General features: G+C 38.4%; 1 protein-coding gene across 2 annotated transcripts in view; it reads left to right on the forward strand.

Moving 5' to 3' along the window:
- Window positions 1–1,809: 1,809 nt before the first annotated feature.
- The window catches only part of LOC114664602 (hairy/enhancer-of-split related with YRPW motif-like protein), a 45,707-nt gene continuing 28,429 nt past the window's right edge, over window positions 1,810–19,087 (forward strand). The window contains exons 1-5 of one of the 2 annotated variants that reach the window (XM_028819550.2): window positions 1,810–2,608; window positions 3,527–3,593; window positions 4,637–4,720; window positions 4,924–5,005; window positions 7,930–10,327. In XM_028819550.2, the coding sequence (XP_028675383.1) occupies window positions 2,529–2,608; window positions 3,527–3,593; window positions 4,637–4,720; window positions 4,924–5,005; window positions 7,930–8,603 (987 nt within the window). In that variant the 5' untranslated portion in view covers window positions 1,810–2,528 and the 3' untranslated portion in view covers window positions 8,604–10,327. Of the gene's footprint in view, window positions 2,609–3,526; window positions 3,594–4,636; window positions 4,721–4,923; window positions 5,006–7,929; window positions 10,328–19,087 lie in introns of those variants that run through there. The other variant, XM_028818782.2, reaches the window with a different exon arrangement.

A 19,087-nucleotide genomic window follows, 5' to 3' on the forward strand; every position in this document is an offset into this window, starting at 1 on the left:
ACTCTATGGGTGACAGGGCCTTCAGCTCCATAGCACCCAGACTTTGGAATGACATCCCAAAATTAATTAGATCAGCTGACTCCATTCATTCTTTTAAAAAACAGCTCAAAACTCATCTGTTCAGGAAGGCTTTTAACTTAACTTAACATTCTGCCCTTTCTTTCAGTTTACCTCTCTGTCCAGGTGCTCAGGATAATTTGCGTCTGTTATATCACAAATTGTGTTATTTGTTAGGTTTTTCTTTTAGTATTGAATTTAGCATTTTACTCTGGTTTATTGTTCTTTATTCTATTTAATGCTTTGTTATCTGTTTCATTGTTCTACTCAGGAAAACATTTGTATCCAATGTTACATATACCCTGCTGTTTTTTCTAAGACTCTGTGAAGTGCCTTGAGCATGGGAAAGGCCCTATATAAATAAAATGTATTATTATTGTTATTATTATTATTATTCCTCACTCAACCACAACTGCCAGGATAAGTTTATATGTTCAGTTGTGTTGTGATGTGCTGTGTAATGAGTGGTTCAAACATTTTTTGACAATACTGTATTACTTTTAAATCCAAAATAATATGGCTGCACAATAATCTTATCACTTGGTATTTGGAAAACACAGTTTAAATCATTCAAGTTCCCTTTTCAACAGAAGTGTGGTTTAATGGAAGATGAATAGGACTATAAACCTCAAAGTTGCAGATCTAGTTCCCACACCACAAATGATTCTCTGTGATCTCCTAAGAAGGTTACTTTATCTGACAACTAACTGTTTAAAAACAGTTCTATCTTACAAATGTAAATAAAATGCTGAAAAATGTGCAAAATGCAGACTCAAAGTGCCACAGGTAATTAATTCAGCTGTGGATCTAACAAGAACTTTTGCCACGTGTCGTACGTCCTAAACCAACCATGATAAGAACATGGTTCATCAGTTTGCTTTCTTGCCCTTGCCGTCTATGATTTTGAGGACGTGAGGGGGGACATGGTGACAGGGCATCAGCTGCCAAGGTCTGTGGAGATGGCTGATTGCTAGGTGCCCAGGATACTCATTGCCATGGGAACCTCAGCAAGGGTAGTTCCCACAGTAATGACAGAGCAAAGCTGCTGAGTGTCGGAGGGAGTGAACAAGTCAATTACATGGCTGAGATAGGAAGGGCTTGCTGTATCTTATCTAGCCAAATGCCTGTCTTTCTGACACCTGCCTAGTCTAAACTTAACTTACTACTGTTGCTGCATTTATAGATCTGAGGCAGAAAAGACATAGGCAATAAAAGAGTTCTTGAAAGATCAGAGATGATTAAGAAATCAGGTTGGGGGGGGTGATGGTGTTGCAAACGCAAAGAATGAGACAGTGAAAGACACACATAAATAGAACGGCATAGTGTGCACAGAAATTACAGAGAGACAGGGAGAGAGAGAGAGAGAGAGAGAGAGAGAGAAAGAGAGTGGGAGACAGAGCAGTGGCTGTCTGTGGCTGGCTGCTCCCTTTGTTTTCTGTGTTTGCAATAAACAGGGAGGAATGAGTAAACAAAACGCCTGAGCGTGGGAGAGTGCTAGAGGAGTTGGGGAGCTGCTCTCAGCCAAGAGCACAAGTACAAAAGTATATTGCTAAATGCAGCAGCCTGTTCTTAACACAGGAGCCCTGGGAGAGTACCTCATTTCTTGTGCCTCTCAAAGCAAATGGTCAATCCCAATTACATAAGCCTCGTACACTGATTGTAAATGAGGACTTCGTTTAAGCACCTAGGCAGGTTACACTGCTAGAATAATACAACTTAAGAATATCATAGTGTATAGGTATAAACATGATTAGAAATAAAATAGATAAAATATTTAAAAATCAGAAAAATATTAAAGAAGGAAAAAAAGCTCCAAGAAGGAAGACACAGTAGGTATCATTGAGAGAAAGATGTGAAAAGATTTGCAGAAGGCAAGGAAGCTAAATGACACTGAGAGGGCTGAGAAGGGGGAAGAAGGCACATGAGAGGGAGAGGGAGGGAGAGAGGGAAGGAGGGAGGGAGGGAGGAAAGGGAGGGAACATAGTGGGGGGGGGGGGCTGTCAACCCCTCTAACTTCTCAAGGAGAGCTTGTGGCAGAATCTGCGGCTATTCAGTAATTTTTCGGAGAACAAGCTGAAGTGACAGAGTGACCTGGACTGAGAGACAGCAAGAGAGTGAGGGCTGCAAAGTTGCACAGTCTTAATTTCAACTCTACACAACGGCCAGAACATTAGCAAAACTGAACCAAACCCAAATTACAATGATGGAACGCTGTCAACTCTGGGATGCTGCCACAAGAAACAATACCTAGAAAGATTCTCAGACCAAGAACCAACCAAAAGCAGCAAGGGGATTTCTTTGAACAAAGTGCAAGAGGGAGTTTTTGTTTTTTTTTAATTACACTGTGGTCCTCCGTCGTTTGGGGTATCCTTTTTCATTCTGATAAAAGTGAGCAGGACATCTGGAGAAGTTCTATACTTGTGTTTGGGTCAGGAATTTAGTCTGTGAGTAAAAAGAGGCTCACTGCAAGTATGAAGAGACCACACGAATATAGCTCTTCTGAAACTGACCCAGAAGAGCTCATCGATGTGGGCCAGGAAGACAGCTACTGGTGAGGAGTAAATATTTTGTCGTAATATGTATAGCATTTTAAGCAAAGCTAACAATATGAGAAAAAAATGAAATGATTATGGAAGTTTTTTATCTGAACAAGCCTGACAACTAACTATGATATTCCAAAGCAGAGCAAGAAAGGTGAAGTTGGCAGTATCTCCAGAGAAGCCTTCTTTTCTAATTTAGGGGAGGCAAGTTAAGGAGAACATTTTGATTTGCATGAAATACAAAAATAGGCTCCCATCTGGGTTAAATGTAGCAGTAAATCTTTTAGTAATTGTAGTTAATTCCTATTCATTTTGTATGGTGTTTTGAAGCATAGTGACTTTAGTGCTTAGGGTTCTATAATAGGCTCACATTTATATATTCATTTATTTTAGTGCAGTATGTAAGGATTTCAGATTTCACAAAATATTGATAATGATGACTATTATTATGATGGGATATTTATTTAGGTTTCAATAATTAATATACTACTGAATCATTCAATTTTATATAAAGAATTTCAAGTGGAGCAGAGCAATGCTGGTAGCAGCTAAAAAAACATGTCCACATCTCAGACAATTTTATTAAATTCTTTCAGTAGTACTATACCTGTAAATATATAAGTGATTTATGGCTAGTAACATGGATGTGAACAGGTGGATGGCAGTGCTTTAAGAAACAAGCAACACACACTTGGATTAAATCCTTACTGAAAGTAAGGACTTTATTCTTAAATGAGTATCATACATTGAGTAAAAAAAAGCAAAATTCTTAGAATAAATAGAACTTGCATAAATAAAACGAAACTGTTTAATTATTTTTAATTTAGTTTATTTCTTTTTTACCTTTGCTTTGCTATTTTACCTGCAGTTTGTTCCTCTCATATACTCTTCCTCACTATTTCCTTTTATCTTTTTTTGCATTCTTGTAGCCCTGTGACTGGCTCTATATCTCCAACCACAACATCCCAGGTTTTGGCTCGAAAGAAGCGCAGAGGGGTGAGTACCACCTGCTTAGCAATAAGAAAACCGTCTGGCCTTCTAAACACTGAAACAGTGTGCTGGTACACAGTAAAGCCTCTGTGACAATAAAGAAGGAGACATTTTATGCATTATGGTGTACAACTTCTAAAAGCAACCAAACAAAAGAATTAAATTAAAACTGCTGTATGAATCAATTTGATAAAAAATACTTTACAAAAAGTTATGTAGTATTGGTGAATGTGGCACAATTGTGCTGGTTAATACTGGTTTTGAATTCAAATCTCAGTCACTTTCTGTATGCCAGCTGCATGTTCTCCCTTTCTGTGTGGATTTTACTCAAAAACATACAGATTAGTTTAACCGGTTATTTTAAACTCCCTCTGTATGAATACGTATTTGAACTTTGCAGTTGCTGCCATCCATCTCATACTGATTCGTGCCTTTTACTCTAAAGTGGATTAAAGGGCTTGATTATGGGGGACTGGATTGCAAATATAGACATCTTATTCTTTATTACTCATTGTTCTAATTAACATTCATGCACTATTATTTCAAAAGTGAGAGCCAAGCTTCTTAAAAATTCAAATAAGCTTCACTGATTAAATTCTCTATTTAAAATATTGAGGCTGTTTTTTTCATAGACATCTGCACTTATTTTCCTACAATAAAATGGAAAAAAGAAGTGGATAGGACTGGCGAGCTTTGTTGGGCTGAATGGCCTGTTCTGGCCTAGATTGTTCTAATGAAGTTCAAACAAGTAATCATGCAGAATTTAATTGAATTATTGACCGTGCAATTAATAAGATAGCTATCTCATAAATATAGTGCATTTAACATCTATCTATCTATCTATCTATCTATCTATCTATCTATCTATCTATCTATCTATCTATCTATCTATCTATCTGTCTGGCTGTCTGCCTGTGTGTCTGTGTGTGTGTGTGTGTGTCCCATGGCTGTAATTTAATTTCATACAGAGTGCATGCTTGTTTTTCCTTCACACAATGTTTAGGCTTTGCATAGTCCCAAATGAGTGATCTAGCTTCATCACTTTGCAGATTATAGAGAAGAGAAGGAGGGATCGAATCAATCACAGCTTGTCCGAACTGAGACGCTTAGTGCCTAGTGCTTTTGAGAAACAGGTAAGCTTAATTCCTGTGCATTGATTTTTTTTTAATTTGAAATTCTTGACACCACAGCCCGAGTGACTTTGTGAGGGACAGTTACAGTATCATATTTAGTTAATTGCTATATTTTTCAATGTTTTGCGATATCATATTTTACATCAGTATTGGGCACCTGTATCCCAATAAGTTAATAAATGTTTATTATGTTTAAATTACAGGGCTCTTCCAAGTTAGAGAAAGCAGAGATTCTTCAAATGACTGTTGACCATTTGAAGCTGCTACATGCAATGGGAGGCAAAGGTATTTTCAGTAATATGTCTCAAAAACTGATGAATCACTGCTTATGTTTTGTGATTTGACTTTATTGTTGACACTAGCACCAACACAAGTGCTTATTTATACGGGGTGACCTTGTGGCACTGTGATTAGCACTGTTTTCTCACAGCTTCAGTAACCTTGGTTTGTCAGTCTGGAGATTGCATAGCCTCCTTACAGTATTTATGTCCACACAAGTTTTCTAGGGATGCTATGATGTACTCCTACATCCTAAAAACCTTCATGTTAACTTAAGTGGTGGTTTTATGTTAGCTAGGTTTGCATGAATGCCTGTGTGAGTGTGAGATTGACAGAGTTTGCTCCTTCACTGCACCCCACATTCTCAAATAAGCTCCCGCCTCCCAAAATCCTGTAGTAAAAAAAAGATCAAAAATGGGTGGATTAGTAATTAGATAGAGTATAATGGATACTGCTTAAAATTTACTTTGGCGACACGGAATTTAATCATGTTTAAGAATAAGCAAACTAATGTAACAGTGGCTGTGCTTCAGTACTGTGCTTAATGTACTGAAAATGATTTTTTAAGGATTGCTCATTTCTGTTGTTAGTGTATCAGACATTTTTTTTCTCATGAAAATATGCTTAGCATGGAGTAATGCTATTAGATTAAAAAGAAAACTTGTGCATTATAACATAACATTTATTGTCTCTAACCTTCATAGAATTAAGAGTAATTTGGTAGAAACACTGGCAAAGAAAGCATAAGCAACATTCACACTACAAGAACTGCAGCAAGGTGCACAAATAGTTGCTTTATTTTATATGGAACTTTTCAGAGTTAATAATATCACACTGCTTAGCATCCAAGAAAAGGATCATCAAATCAGTAACCAGTGTTAGGGTGCTACCTAATCAAATACTAAAGGGACTTGGCATGTCTCTGTTAAAGCAAATGATTACTTAATGGCGATATTGAAACAATACAAGTATTGTCTGACACACTGAAATGTCCAATTATTTACTCATATTTAGAAAGAAAAAGTCTTTAAAGAATTTTACATAAATGTTTGTGCAAATGCTCATGTATGAAGTGTCTAACTGTGTAAAAAAAAAAACTTTCAGCACAGTTGCCTGTGGGGGAAAAGTTTTCAGACTGCTTTGAAAATGCATTTGGCGACTTTGAAATAATTATGCAAACACATGTGCTTTTTATGTCTAAGAATGGGACAACTGGTTTATTGAAAACACTCCAATGGATAATATGGTCTATACTTTGTAAGATGAAAGGGAGTGTGAGAGAGAAAAAGAAAGCTGCGTCTTAAAGTGTGTCAAGCGGGCAACATATTCAAATTAAAAAGTTATCCCTAGAGGGGCTGTTATTGCAGACCGCTGTCAGAATCTCTTAACAGAAAGCAAATCTAAAAAAATCACCAAAGACTTTTCTAAGATGGCTGCGTGTCTTTAAAAATAATTGGCAGGTCAAGAAGCAATAAGAGAAAAAAAGGCAGTTAAAAAGAATCTTTATTATCAAAGACAGCCTGCACTTATGATGAAGAAAATATTTAAAATAATTTAATTCTAAAAGTATTTAGGTTATTTCATTTTAGCAAATTTCACCTTCTAAAGTGGCTTTGCAGATCATTATGTAGTACCCCACTGTGCTATCTGTTTATGTCATTCATTTCATCGCCGTATGTTTGAGTATACCGTTAAGTTTCATCAGACATGTTTCTGGCCTCTCTGTCATGCAGCACATTAACAAATCTACATTTATACAGCAAAATGTCTACTTGAAGTTTTCAGTCTTAGACTAAATATTATGTATATCCATTTATTCCCATAGACCAAATAATTACCATTAAGTTTGCATCTAATCTGATTGAGTGTGTGTTTATTAACCTGTACACTGCAATGCTTTGGAATCCCAACCAAACTGATTTTTATTCATGTTGGGATAGGATCTGGCTTCCCTACATCCCTGAATAAGATCTCATATTGGATGAATGAATACACGGATTTTAGGTCTAGTATGGGGAAATTAAGGTTAACCTATAATTACTTGGCTGGCTGCAAAATAAGCAAGTAATGTTCTCGGCGGCATTTGTTTAGATTTTCAGATGAATGGAGGTAGAAAATGCCACGTAACTCTAATTGTGGCAGAGAATGCCATCTTCTTGTAAACTTTTGGTTTACTAGAGGAATTAGGCCAACTGATCATTCAAAAAATGGTAAGCCACAAAGTACAATTAATTACGACCTTGCTATTTCCCACTTCCTTTTGCTGCCTTTTTTATCTCACAAACTACCCATTTTCCTCTCCATCAATCAAAATTCCAAGCATATAAGAATGCTCAAGAGATTTATGCTGGCATCTGTCATCTTTTTTTTTTTTTTTTGCATCCTGCAGTGTCAAAAATATAGAATAAGATTGAGTTTGCAAATAATTGACATTAAATTTGATTTGGATGCTGACCTAGTGATTAACCCTGGGCCAAACATGTGGGTGTAGGATTGTTTGAAAACATATTAGTGTTAAGAGCTTAAATTACCTCATTTTCGGTCTAAACAAGTGTTTTTGTGTTTTGTTGAATGGGCATTTTCATGAGAACAGCACCCTGTTCTGATTCTCAGAGGAAGAGCAAACAAACATATAAAGCTTACAGGGAGCCTTACCAGGCGATGGGAGGGAAACAGGAAAATAGAAATTTGGTGGGGGGGGGGGGGGGGGGTAAACGGGAAAGGGATCAGCAAATACAAGAAAAACACTGAGAGTGAAGTTTTAAATAGGAGATAAAACAAGAATGGTTAACAATCTGTTGTGGCTTGAAGTTTAGTTACTTTTTATATATTCATGAGACACCAAATTCCCTAAAGCGATTCTCTTATCTCAGCTTTACGCTAACTGCTAAAGGCATTCACTGACTGACCACATTGTTCTCACCTGCCAGGTTACTTTGATGTTCGGGCTCTAGCTGTGGACTACAGAACTCTGGGTTTCCGAGAGTGCATGGGAGAAGTTGCTCGCTACCTGAGCTCACTGGAAGGTCTGGACAATACAGATCCCATTGGTGCACGTCTGGTATCACACCTCAACCACTGTGCAAGTGAAATGGATCCCTTAATACACAGCCCTGCTTCTTTGACCTTTCCACCCTGGCCATGGGGCTTCCCTCAACTGTCTAATCCATTCCCTCGAACAGTCGGTGAGATAAGGAGAGAAATAGCAGCACCTGGTCCAGCCCTTCTCACTCCCTCGACTGTAACCTTTCAGTCACCTTCCATTCGAAGTGCTCCAGTTGGCTGTTTGTCAAACAGTCCTCCAGCCATTGTGATGTCTGCTTTAGGTTCACCCACTGTTCGAAGAGTCATCCCAACAGCTGCAAGTCCAAGTACTAGACTCACTCAAGCAGGCAACAGCTTGAGTGCAATGTCATCGGCAGAACAACATGTGACCTCATCATTACTGAACACCCCTGCTGCCCGTGATTCTGGCACACAGTCTTTCAGGCCCTTCACTAGCTTTCCTTCACCTGCCTCAAGCGCCTCTTCTGCTCAGTTAACTAATTCACTCAGCACAGGTAAAGGCAGTCGACTGTGGGTGACGGAAATTGGAGTTTTCTGAAACTGAAACTGTTGAAGCAAGGTGGAGTGAGAGACTGGATCATGTGGAAGATTTAAAAAATTTCTCAAAGGTTTTAGGCAACTATGGTCAGCCTGGTTTGTTTGTTGTGTTTTCCATAAATGCTTCAACGGTTTGTATAGGAGCTGCATAAAGAAAAGTGAATGTTGGAAAATCCTCTCACATCCATTCCAGCTTATTTCAGTGAGTGTGTAAGAAAAAGAGTGAAAGATGTGTTTAAGAGTAAATTAGAAATGGGCATACACTCTGTAACCACTTTGTGAGGCACGACAGTTGCTAAGCATGAAGTGCATATGCATTGCCTGTCCGAGTTCAAAAAACAAAAGCAGATTATAGGGAGAAAAAACAACTCCAGGACAAAACACTTTATATTATAAACTCTTTCCTAACAAAAACAAAATTAATAGTTGCCATTGTGTCTGCCTAAGTATTGTTTTGTACAGGCGGATTTCACATTGAAGCCCAGTCAAAAGAAAGGAAAGGGATTTCTAGCTTCTAAGCTTTTCCAAACCAATGAAAGCTGTATTTTTATGGCCTAAACATGAAATATCAGGAAGAAACATGTCTGATGAGATCTCCTTATTTGCATGGCTTATTTCAAAATATGAACATTTCTGTTAAAAAACAACATCTTTAAATTGAATCATGTTGAATGTTTGTTATTTTACTTCTCAATTATTCGGCCTAATTACTTTGAAAATCACATTGACAAAATGGATTTAATTAGTTAGCCCCTGTCTTTTACAGTAGCATGAAACAATTTTATGCATATGATCCAGTTTGGATCCACCAAACATCCATCCATCCATCCATTATCTAACCCGCTATATCCTAATACAGGGTCATGAGGGTCTGCTGGAGCCAATCCCAGCCAACACAGGGCGCAAGGCTGGAACAAATCTCGGGCAGGGCGCCAGCCCACCGCAGTCCACCAAACATTTTATCATTTTTTTATTAAATGAGAATACAACAGAAACTCACCTTGCACAGGAGGATTCACATACATATACTGGCTCCTGTTGAGAGATGTTAATCTCGCTAAAGCGTGGAAAATGCGAGGAGGCTGGAGCCCTTAAATTCACAAATGTCATTCATCTACCCATCCATCCAAATTTTGAACCTGCTAAAATCAGTTCAGGGCTGTGTGGGCCATATCTTATCCCATTCCAGCTTGCTTTGGGTGCAAACCACTTGTAGGTTTAACTCCGATGTAATATGCTCTTGCACACATACTCCCAGTTATGCCAGACCCGTTAAATTTAACATTCTTTAGGAGAAGAGCAGAATATCCTGAAAACCAACACTGGAAAAGGCACAAATAGCTTGCAGGACATAATTACTAATACAGTGCCAAAAAAGAAACAACAGTGTATTCATTAAATAATGCAAGTTCACGTTCATTTTAAAAAAGATGATGAATCCCTTATCAACCAGCTGCTGATAAAATACCTTACTGGCTGCTCCCTTGAATACACACTCTTTGTTTGTAGACACTTGGTAATCTGGAAATTTGTTTGCTATGATAAAAGACCATTTGTAAGTAAAAGATACAAAATGTGAATGTGTGGCTTAAGCCTTAATACGACTTGTGTATTTCAAGACATGAATGTATGAGTGCAGTTGTATTATTCAATTCAATCTATTTTTGCTCTGTTCTGGACAGTTTTATTCAATATAATAAAAGTAATTTCTTTATAAAAAATGAATGAAGTTTCATGTTGAATGTCCTATACTCCAGTTCAAACTGAAATAAGCTATTTACTTTCTCAAATAAATGGCAAATTGATGTAATTGCCGGTTCAGAGGTACAGAGTCCTGAGTTTGAATGCCTGGCGTATTTGTGGTGCTTGTATATTCTCTCTATATCTCCAGGAGTTCCCCTCTGCGTGGTTCAGTTTTCATCTGGAGACGGTCATGTTATGTTAATTGGAGAGGGTTGTTTGTGTAGATAAGTGAGAGGGACCCTGAGACAGACAAGTGATCCATCCTGGACTGGTTAATCCCTCCCACCCAAAGTTGTTGGCAGAGTTTGTGGCCTCCCCACAACCTTGAATTGGCTTATGCAGATTTGAGAATGTTATGTTATTTTGTCAAATGTATCACATACAATGGGAAAAGAACGAACTTACTGAAAGGCACATTTAGGAAGTTATTGGGGCATTACAAATGATCTCATCATTATAAGGACTATGTGTTGAATGAATAGATTTGCACAAAGACAATCAGCTAACAATTTTTTTAATGAAAGGCCATGCCAGTATTTCTTTTTTTGGGCAACAATCATACTTCTTATTTAAATAACCTCATTTTCAGACAAACTGACTGTTTTCCACTAATTAAAGATATGTTCTAATCTGTGCTCATTCATTCATTTGATGAACCCACTTTGAACAAAATAATTGTAGGCTCATGGGCATTCAGTATCTTTCCTGGCGGAATCAGGCACAAATCTCCATTAATTGGACTCCAGGCCATTACAGAAAATCTCTATGCACTCTAAACGGACCTGTCAGGAGATACTTTGTCAGTCAGTGTAACATGCATGTCTTTGAGATGTAGGTGGAAACCAGAAAATGTGAACATCCAAATGTGCCAACTCCACGCATTGAGTAAGTTGGGATTTGAACATACATCCCTGATCAGATGACAGTGTTAACACAAAACTTATATTAAACTTTATTAGTGAGGACGTACATGATGTGGCCATTAGAGGGTGCGTTCAAGCCATCCATGCATTCAAATAATGCCAAAGAAGTAGAAAACAGTTTGTTTTTAACAAAAATAACAGTAACAGAAGGGCACAGAAACTGAGGAGACATATGACACAAAATACCAGAACAAATACAATCCTACGCTACACTGGCCAGTACCTTGGCTTCCTCCCACAAGCCAAACACATGCAGGTTAGGTGAACTGCTGATGTTAAACTAGCCTCTGATGTTTGTGTGTGTGTTTTCATCCTGAGATGGACTGGCTACACTGGTACAGTGCTTTCTTTATCTATACAGGGGGGCGGATTCATTTGCCTAATCTCAGCACCTTTCTCTCTGGTGTCCTTCTGCTCTCAGTTTCCACCTTTCCATCACTACACCTCTGGCCTCTCCTCTCATCTTGTTGTCAGTCCAGTTCTTCTCAATGACACATCTCCTGACTCCAAGCTGTCTGTGCTTGTTAGCTTTGGCCACATACTATTTCCCTTCACATCCCAGTAATACTGTACCTTCCGGAACCAGAAGTGATATCTTAAGCCTCTGCTGCCAACCTCTTAAAACTCCTTCTAGCAGCCCAAAGTGCATTTGCAATTTTGAATCTAAGCGTTATCTTAAAGTGTCAGGTGGCCCCCAGGGAGTCTGGCTACTATGATGGTTAAACAGAAGCTACATATTTGAATGAGACATTCCTCACCACAGTAGTGCCTAACCTGATGTCTTCCAAAGCCACCCATAGCGCCCTTTTGTTTAACAGAGAGCCAGCCACCTCCCTCAATATTGTGTTGACTGACGTTATGCCACTAAGAAAATACCACCCCAGTGCCACCAGCAAGACCACAAGAGTCACCAAGCCAGTGTACACTTTATCAGATCTTCTTGCAGGCCTATGTCAGTCCTGAACTATACTATAGTAACTGTTCTGCATCACATTGTCATAAAAATGAAACGTGGACAAAACTGCTGTTGGTCCTGTCACCGGAATTAAGCTCATCTTGCCTGGGACCACACATTCCATGTGCCAGTTTTCTCTTAAAGGGGTGAACAACAGAACCAAAGTAGGAATGGAATACTCACAAGAATTCCAAGACTGTTCCTGAGACTCTCGTGCGAGCAGCACTCACTCTAGTTTGAGAGTTTTTCAAGAAGCTGGCATTTTTTGGCTCAGAAAACAAAGCTAGAACCACAACTTCCAGGAATGAGAACCACAATTGCACAAGGCAGCTGAGTTTCTCACAGGGCGGGGCCAACCATACTGCCAACTCCTTGGCTAGACTGGAGCCAGAGACTGAGATGTCTGTCTCACGAAGTGGCATGCGAGGACTGTGAGTGTTTGCTTTCTTCCTCAACAGAAACTGAAAAGCTATTTATACTTACATGAGGAATGCTGTTAAAAATAAGAAAAAGTAAACTTTTGTAACTTGTATTGAAATGTAACATGCACAGACTGACGTTCTGTAAATGCGCTGCAAAAATGTCTTTCAAAAGTTAACAGTTAAAGGGTATACAAGTAGATTTGGTCATTTATTATGTATCATGCGAAAAGGAAATTCCCCCCTGTGGATTATTCAAGTATATTAAATCAACATCAAAAATTAGGCTGGCAGCTTTACCAAACATGACTTACTGGATCAGAACTGTCCACATATGTTTTCTTATAATTGAAGTGCAGACGGGTTAAATGATTTGCTTAGGTTCACACAATGATTCAGATGTGGGACTAATCCAGCTCACTTGTGGTTTAATCTCCAGTGCCTTAATTGCTATGCCACCCTGCATGCATTTACTTTATGAGCCTGTGCTCACCTATTCGAAACTTTGGTGTGACTTACTGTGCAGCAATGGGCGTAAAGTTGGATTGTAATCTGTAGCATCAGGCAGATTTATACTGGCAAATTTTACAGCACCCTTTCCAATTTGGAAGATATTTATGAACACTATCCTTAATAAATTAAGCATTCTGAAGCTCTGCAAACTTTTTTGTTGCCTCAATATCTTTAAGTGATTATTCATAATAAATTTAATTTCTTTGTTCTCTAGGTGGGTCACAGAGGGATGTCTAAATTACTATGAATATGAGATACAGTAGCATTGTAAGTTCAACTGAATCTTTCATTCATTGCAATGTAATCTATAAAATCGATAAAATTAGGAAACGTAATTACTGCACTCTAAATAAAAGCCTTTGGAAATGTATAGAAATTGAAACCAGTATGATCTATACAGATTTTCTAATACTAAGGCAATATAGTTGCTTGTATTCATGACACTAACATTTGCCCAATCTTTATTTAAAATCTTGAAATACTTTTTCATGTAGACTTCCTGATTTTTCATTTATGCTAACAGTTAAGTTTTTCTTACACATGCATGGGTTTGTTCTCTTTTATTGTAGTTTGTTAAAATGTGGCCTTCTTCTTAAAGTAAGTGAGGCGTAAATCACACATTAGACATATATAAACGAAACACCTCTCTGTGTGTGTGTGTATGTATGGAACAGTCTGCTCTGCTCATCCTCAACCACAGCTGCTAGATGGCGCATGCATGCACTTTAAAATTGCACCTGCACCTCGCTTCTCGCTACAAAAGACGTGCGTGTGTGTGTATAGAGCAGTCCACTCTGCTCACGCTCAACCACAGCCATGGGAGTTGGTGTGAAGCTTATACAAGTGTGTCTTGTACTTGGTGAAATGGTGCATGCATGCACTTTTAAATTTTTACAGCACTTGCATGCACCTCACTTCCCATTCAACCTAAACAAACAAACTCAGCTTTGTAGTACATGCACGTTGTAAGTTCACACAATGAGCTCAGCTGCACTCGACTCGCCATCTCAGACAAGATGGACCTGTCCCGGCCGACTTTGCTGATGCCTCTGGAAGTTCACCATTATAGTAGAACTGCTAGGGAATCTTCGGGTTCTTTTTTGTCCTGAAGACCACATGCAGCTAGTATAGTATATTTTCTGTTGCCATTGTATAATGCAGGAACATTTTCACCATAGTTAGATTAGATTAGATAAACTAAATTAATCCAATGGGGAAATTCAGCTGCTTATAGCAGCAGAAACATTAAAAACAAGGATACAGACTCACAGGACAAATAATACAGCCAATCAATCAATCAATCAAACAATCAATCAATTAATCAATAAAAGTAAATCTACTATATTGTGCAGATATTTAAAAATGAATTTAACTAGTACCTTGGGAGGAAGCATTGAATTGCCTGATAGCAATGGGCAGTTATAATTTAACACAGTATGGGGTGTTCTAAAAAACGTGAACACACATTTAATTAATTAAACTGAGTAACATTTTGTCTTCTTCTTTTGTATTTGAACCATATGCCTATTCAAATAACACTATTAGTACATTATTAGCACACTGTTCATGAAACAAAACCATAAACACTACACAGCTGAATCATGAAACTGAAACTGTTCCAGTGCCAGTAATACAAAATACATATCAGTAATTACTGTAAATAATGCATTAAACTGTTGTAGACATTTTGAACAACTTCAGTGCTGTATAGTAATGTCATTACTATACAATATTTACAGTAAGTGTGTTTGAGGAAATTTCTGCTTTACTTGATTGTAAAATTTTCTTTGTACTTTTTACTTCACTAGGTCTTCAAACGCAGATGGCTACTTTTACGCCAATTTATTTTGCTGGATAGATTGGTGACTGCAATACACCAGAAAACAAAAGGGTTACACGGTTACACACACTACTTTGCTCATTCAGTTATCTTAAATACTCGCTTCTGCCTCCTTAGGTAAAACCCACTCTAGGAAAATTAACATATATGAAGAATATGATACAATTTTCAAATGAGCACTGCTGGCACTAACACCTGGTCATCCAAGCAGTTGTTCTAAGACCATTTCTATGTGACCCTCAGAACGAGGTGGTGTTCTGTCAGTGAAATGGTACCTAAACTTTTGAGCAAAAAGATGCTCATAAAAAAACAAAACCGAAGCCCAATATGAGAGACGATAATCATGGTCAAGAGAACAAGAGGGTCAAAACCGAACGTACAGTACACACGAGAAAAGAGATCAAAGATAAACCTTGAATACTTCAGAGATTTGCTATCCACAAATCAGATAAGGATTTGCACTCATAGCCGTCATTTTATTCCGTTGTGGTGATTTAACATGTGTCCCAACCTCAGAGGCCAAACCCCAGCAAGGCTAACCTAACAATGGAAATAAACACAGGCAGCCATTGAGGACCCAAAGTCATACCAAATCATGACAGGCAGGGCTGGATGTTTAGGACAGGGCTGGATGGTGGAGAGCCAAGTCTCGATTATTTCGACAGCTGACACTGCTGTGTTCAGTAACCATCCTCACTATGGATAAGCTAAACAGGGTGTGTTAATCTGCAGGCTGCAGTGAGGTGTACCAGAGCACTCATGTGCTGTGGTTCACTTATATAGCTTCCTCACATGATTCTAGACACCATGATTCCAAAGCAGATCATGAACTAGTTGGAAAAGATAAAAAAAAAAACCCAAAAGGCTATTTCTTTGAATGAGAAATTAGAACTGATAATGTTTAGATAAAGTGCTTTCTTAGACATTATTAGGGTGTGTTTCAATGACTCTTAAACCAATTCTGTCAATTTTCATCTAGTTTGTTTTTTTAACAAAAATGAGAATTGTTTTTGGGGCCAGGGAACTCTATATGTTTTCCAGTTAAATAAATTGTAATTAGGTGTTTGCGATACAAACATGTATTTTTCAAAGAGGCTTTCAGGAACAGGTTAGCTACTTCTTAAAGCAAGGGAATACTATTTGCTTTTGCTATTAGCACCCTTTCCATTGAATTAAGATATAGTCATGAAAATGTCTGCTCATGCTGAATGTCACTACTTCATTTTGCAGTTACTTGGCTCATGCTTTAGTGACTGTAATAGAAATATCATGCAAAAAAGAAGGTAGTCTGAATTGTTTCAAGTTTGTAGGAACTTTTCTTTTTGACAACAGGGGACAGCACAGGGGTACAGCAACAGCACTGCTGCTTCACAACAAGGAGATGAGAGCTGAGATCCAACGTGCTCACTGCACATTCTCCCCATATCCTCAAGGGTTTCCTCTGGGTTCTCTGGCTTCCTCCCACAATCCAAACACATGCAGGTTAGGTGAACTGGTGATGTTAAACTGGCCTCTGATGTTTCTGTGTTCATCCTGAGATGGACTGGTGGTTTCACCTTCCCTGCTCTGGACTAGTGGGTATTAAAAATGGATTGACATAGAATGGAGGGAAATCCCACATTTATTGTACTTTAAGTACTATTAATATCAGATATTTTATAACTATTTGAGTAGGCAAAAAAAAAGCAAATTTTATTTTTATTTAAGCAACATTTTAAAAAGGTACTCTACTTTTAATCATGCATGGCTTTTGAGTACTTTATGCATCACTGAACAATTTAGACTTTAACTACAACTACTGGTTTACAACTCTGTCTCTATTGTTATGAACATTTATTAAAATCCTGTATGTGTGTACACTTTTTGGGACACTGTGATACATAGTCATGTTGCCACCTACATGCACCATATAGATTTTAACCACCAGTACCACTAGACTACATAATAAAATATTTTCAAACCTGCCAGATCCAAATCAGGTCACACTGAGCCTTAACTTGTTAATCACAAAATATATATTTAAAAAATATACAGGGAATTATCATTCTTGCTTGGATTGGTGTTTCATACAGCAATGACAGAAGAGTATCTCACCCTTGACACACATTCTTCACTGTCTCCGTCTCCATGTTCTTCTTACTTCCTCCAATCCTCCTAGGCCTGTCAGCACTGCTTCATGACCTTCAGTTCATCTTTCCCTGGTAGGGAGTAGCCATTTCTTTGCCTTTCAATGGATTACTCCCTTGTGAAACCCAGAGTTACTTTCATGGTCAAGTTTCACCTTAAAAAGCCCAAGGCCAGGCTATGCAGCCTCCTTGTGGCTGACAAGGACGTTGCACCCATACTTCCTAAAATAAAAGAGTCAAATAACAACCGTGTGTCCACAGCTCAGACTTCATTAACTCATTTTAGTAGTAGTAGTAATAGCGGTATTGACTTATGTACAAAATACAATGACATCCTAACAGGGCTACTGATGAGTAAGGGATCCCACTGAAATTGGGAGCTGCATGCTTCCTTGAGCTGAGTCACAACACTTTGTAGTACGAACAAATGTTGTGAAAGCACTCCTCCTCTTCCTCCTTCTTCTCCTTTTCCTCTTCCTCCCATGTACTGACTCAACATTTGCATCTGCTGGCCCACCTTTTAACTTGACACCCATCATCTTGTCTAAGTCCTGGTGATCACCTTTGGACTGGAAACCAAATGAAAATACTCACACACACACACACACATACACACACACGCGCACACACACACACACACACATAGTGTCACAAATTCATAATACTTAGGATGCCAAAATATATAACATGTGTTGTTTTATTAAACAAATAAAAACAAAGTCCAGTTGAAGAGAGGATACTGCCAAAGAGATCATCCTGCTGTCCTACCCTGCACTGATGTTCCTTTGCAGCATCTTGCTATCCAGCCATTCCTTCTCTAAATTTATAAATACAATTCCAAGTTGGCGGATTACATCTTTTCATCCATTTATTTTGTTATGGTGTGGCTGAGAGTTGAAACGTATCCATATAATATCAGCTACAAGGTTGCAACTGATCACATGAAGGATGCCAGTCCATAGTTAAGCCAAATACGAATCAGAATCCAAATTCACTTTATCAGCCAGGTGCAGTAATGTGTCCTAAGAATTTTTCTTGTATTGAAGCAACATACAAGGTGTGCATGTATACACAGATACCGAGTAGAAACATGAATCTGGTTATTCAGAATAACTGCATGTGGAAAAAAATTTTTTGAAGTGACATGTTGTTCACCGTACAAAGGAGTTTTCTGGAGGGGAAGTCTTTGGATTAGGCGGTGGCCTGGGTGAGTCACATCAGCAATGATATTTGTGGCACATTTCCTTACCTTGGACTCACCTTGGATAGGATTGGAAGAGGCAGTGAATTACAGCCCGCGATCTCTTCACAGGCTCTGATGATGTCCTACAGATTGGCCTTAGCCTGAGCAGAAACAGCACCAAACCAGAGAGTCAGAATGGACTCCATAATGGCTGTGTAAAACTGGACTAATATTGCTTGCGTCAGATTGAATTTCCTCAGCTAGCACAAACAAACATTATCTGATGGGCTTAAATGATATTATATGTGATATGTTCATCCCACTTAAGGTTTTGTGACAGCACAGTGCCCAGAAATGTAAATGACTTTGTCATCCCAACAGAGAAGCCATTTACAGTAAGGGATAGTTGAGCAAGTGGCCGTTTCCTGAAATCTATTCTCATCTCCTGAATTTTTGAATGTTAAGATCTAAATTCCCATTCATTAACACTGAATTGTTTAGTGATACCTGGATATTGTTTATGCTACCTTTAAGATGAGGAAGAAAACAAGTGTAACCCACAAAAACACAAGGAGAGTATGCATATTCTACAAAGACAGAGCCCCGTTAAGGAACTGAGTACAAATGCTTGACATGGTTAGGCAGCACTACTAGTCACCATGTCACCCTGCTCCCCTAACATGAGAATCGATGGGTTTAAATATGCAAAATATTTGTAAGTTGAAACACAAACCAGCAAGCATATTTGTCCTTTGACACCATGACCAAAAGATCTGCCTCATG

This window comes from Erpetoichthys calabaricus, chromosome 14 (assembly GCF_900747795.2).
Source record: "Erpetoichthys calabaricus chromosome 14, fErpCal1.3, whole genome shotgun sequence".
Classification (NCBI taxonomy): domain Eukaryota; kingdom Metazoa; phylum Chordata; class Cladistia; order Polypteriformes; family Polypteridae; genus Erpetoichthys; species Erpetoichthys calabaricus.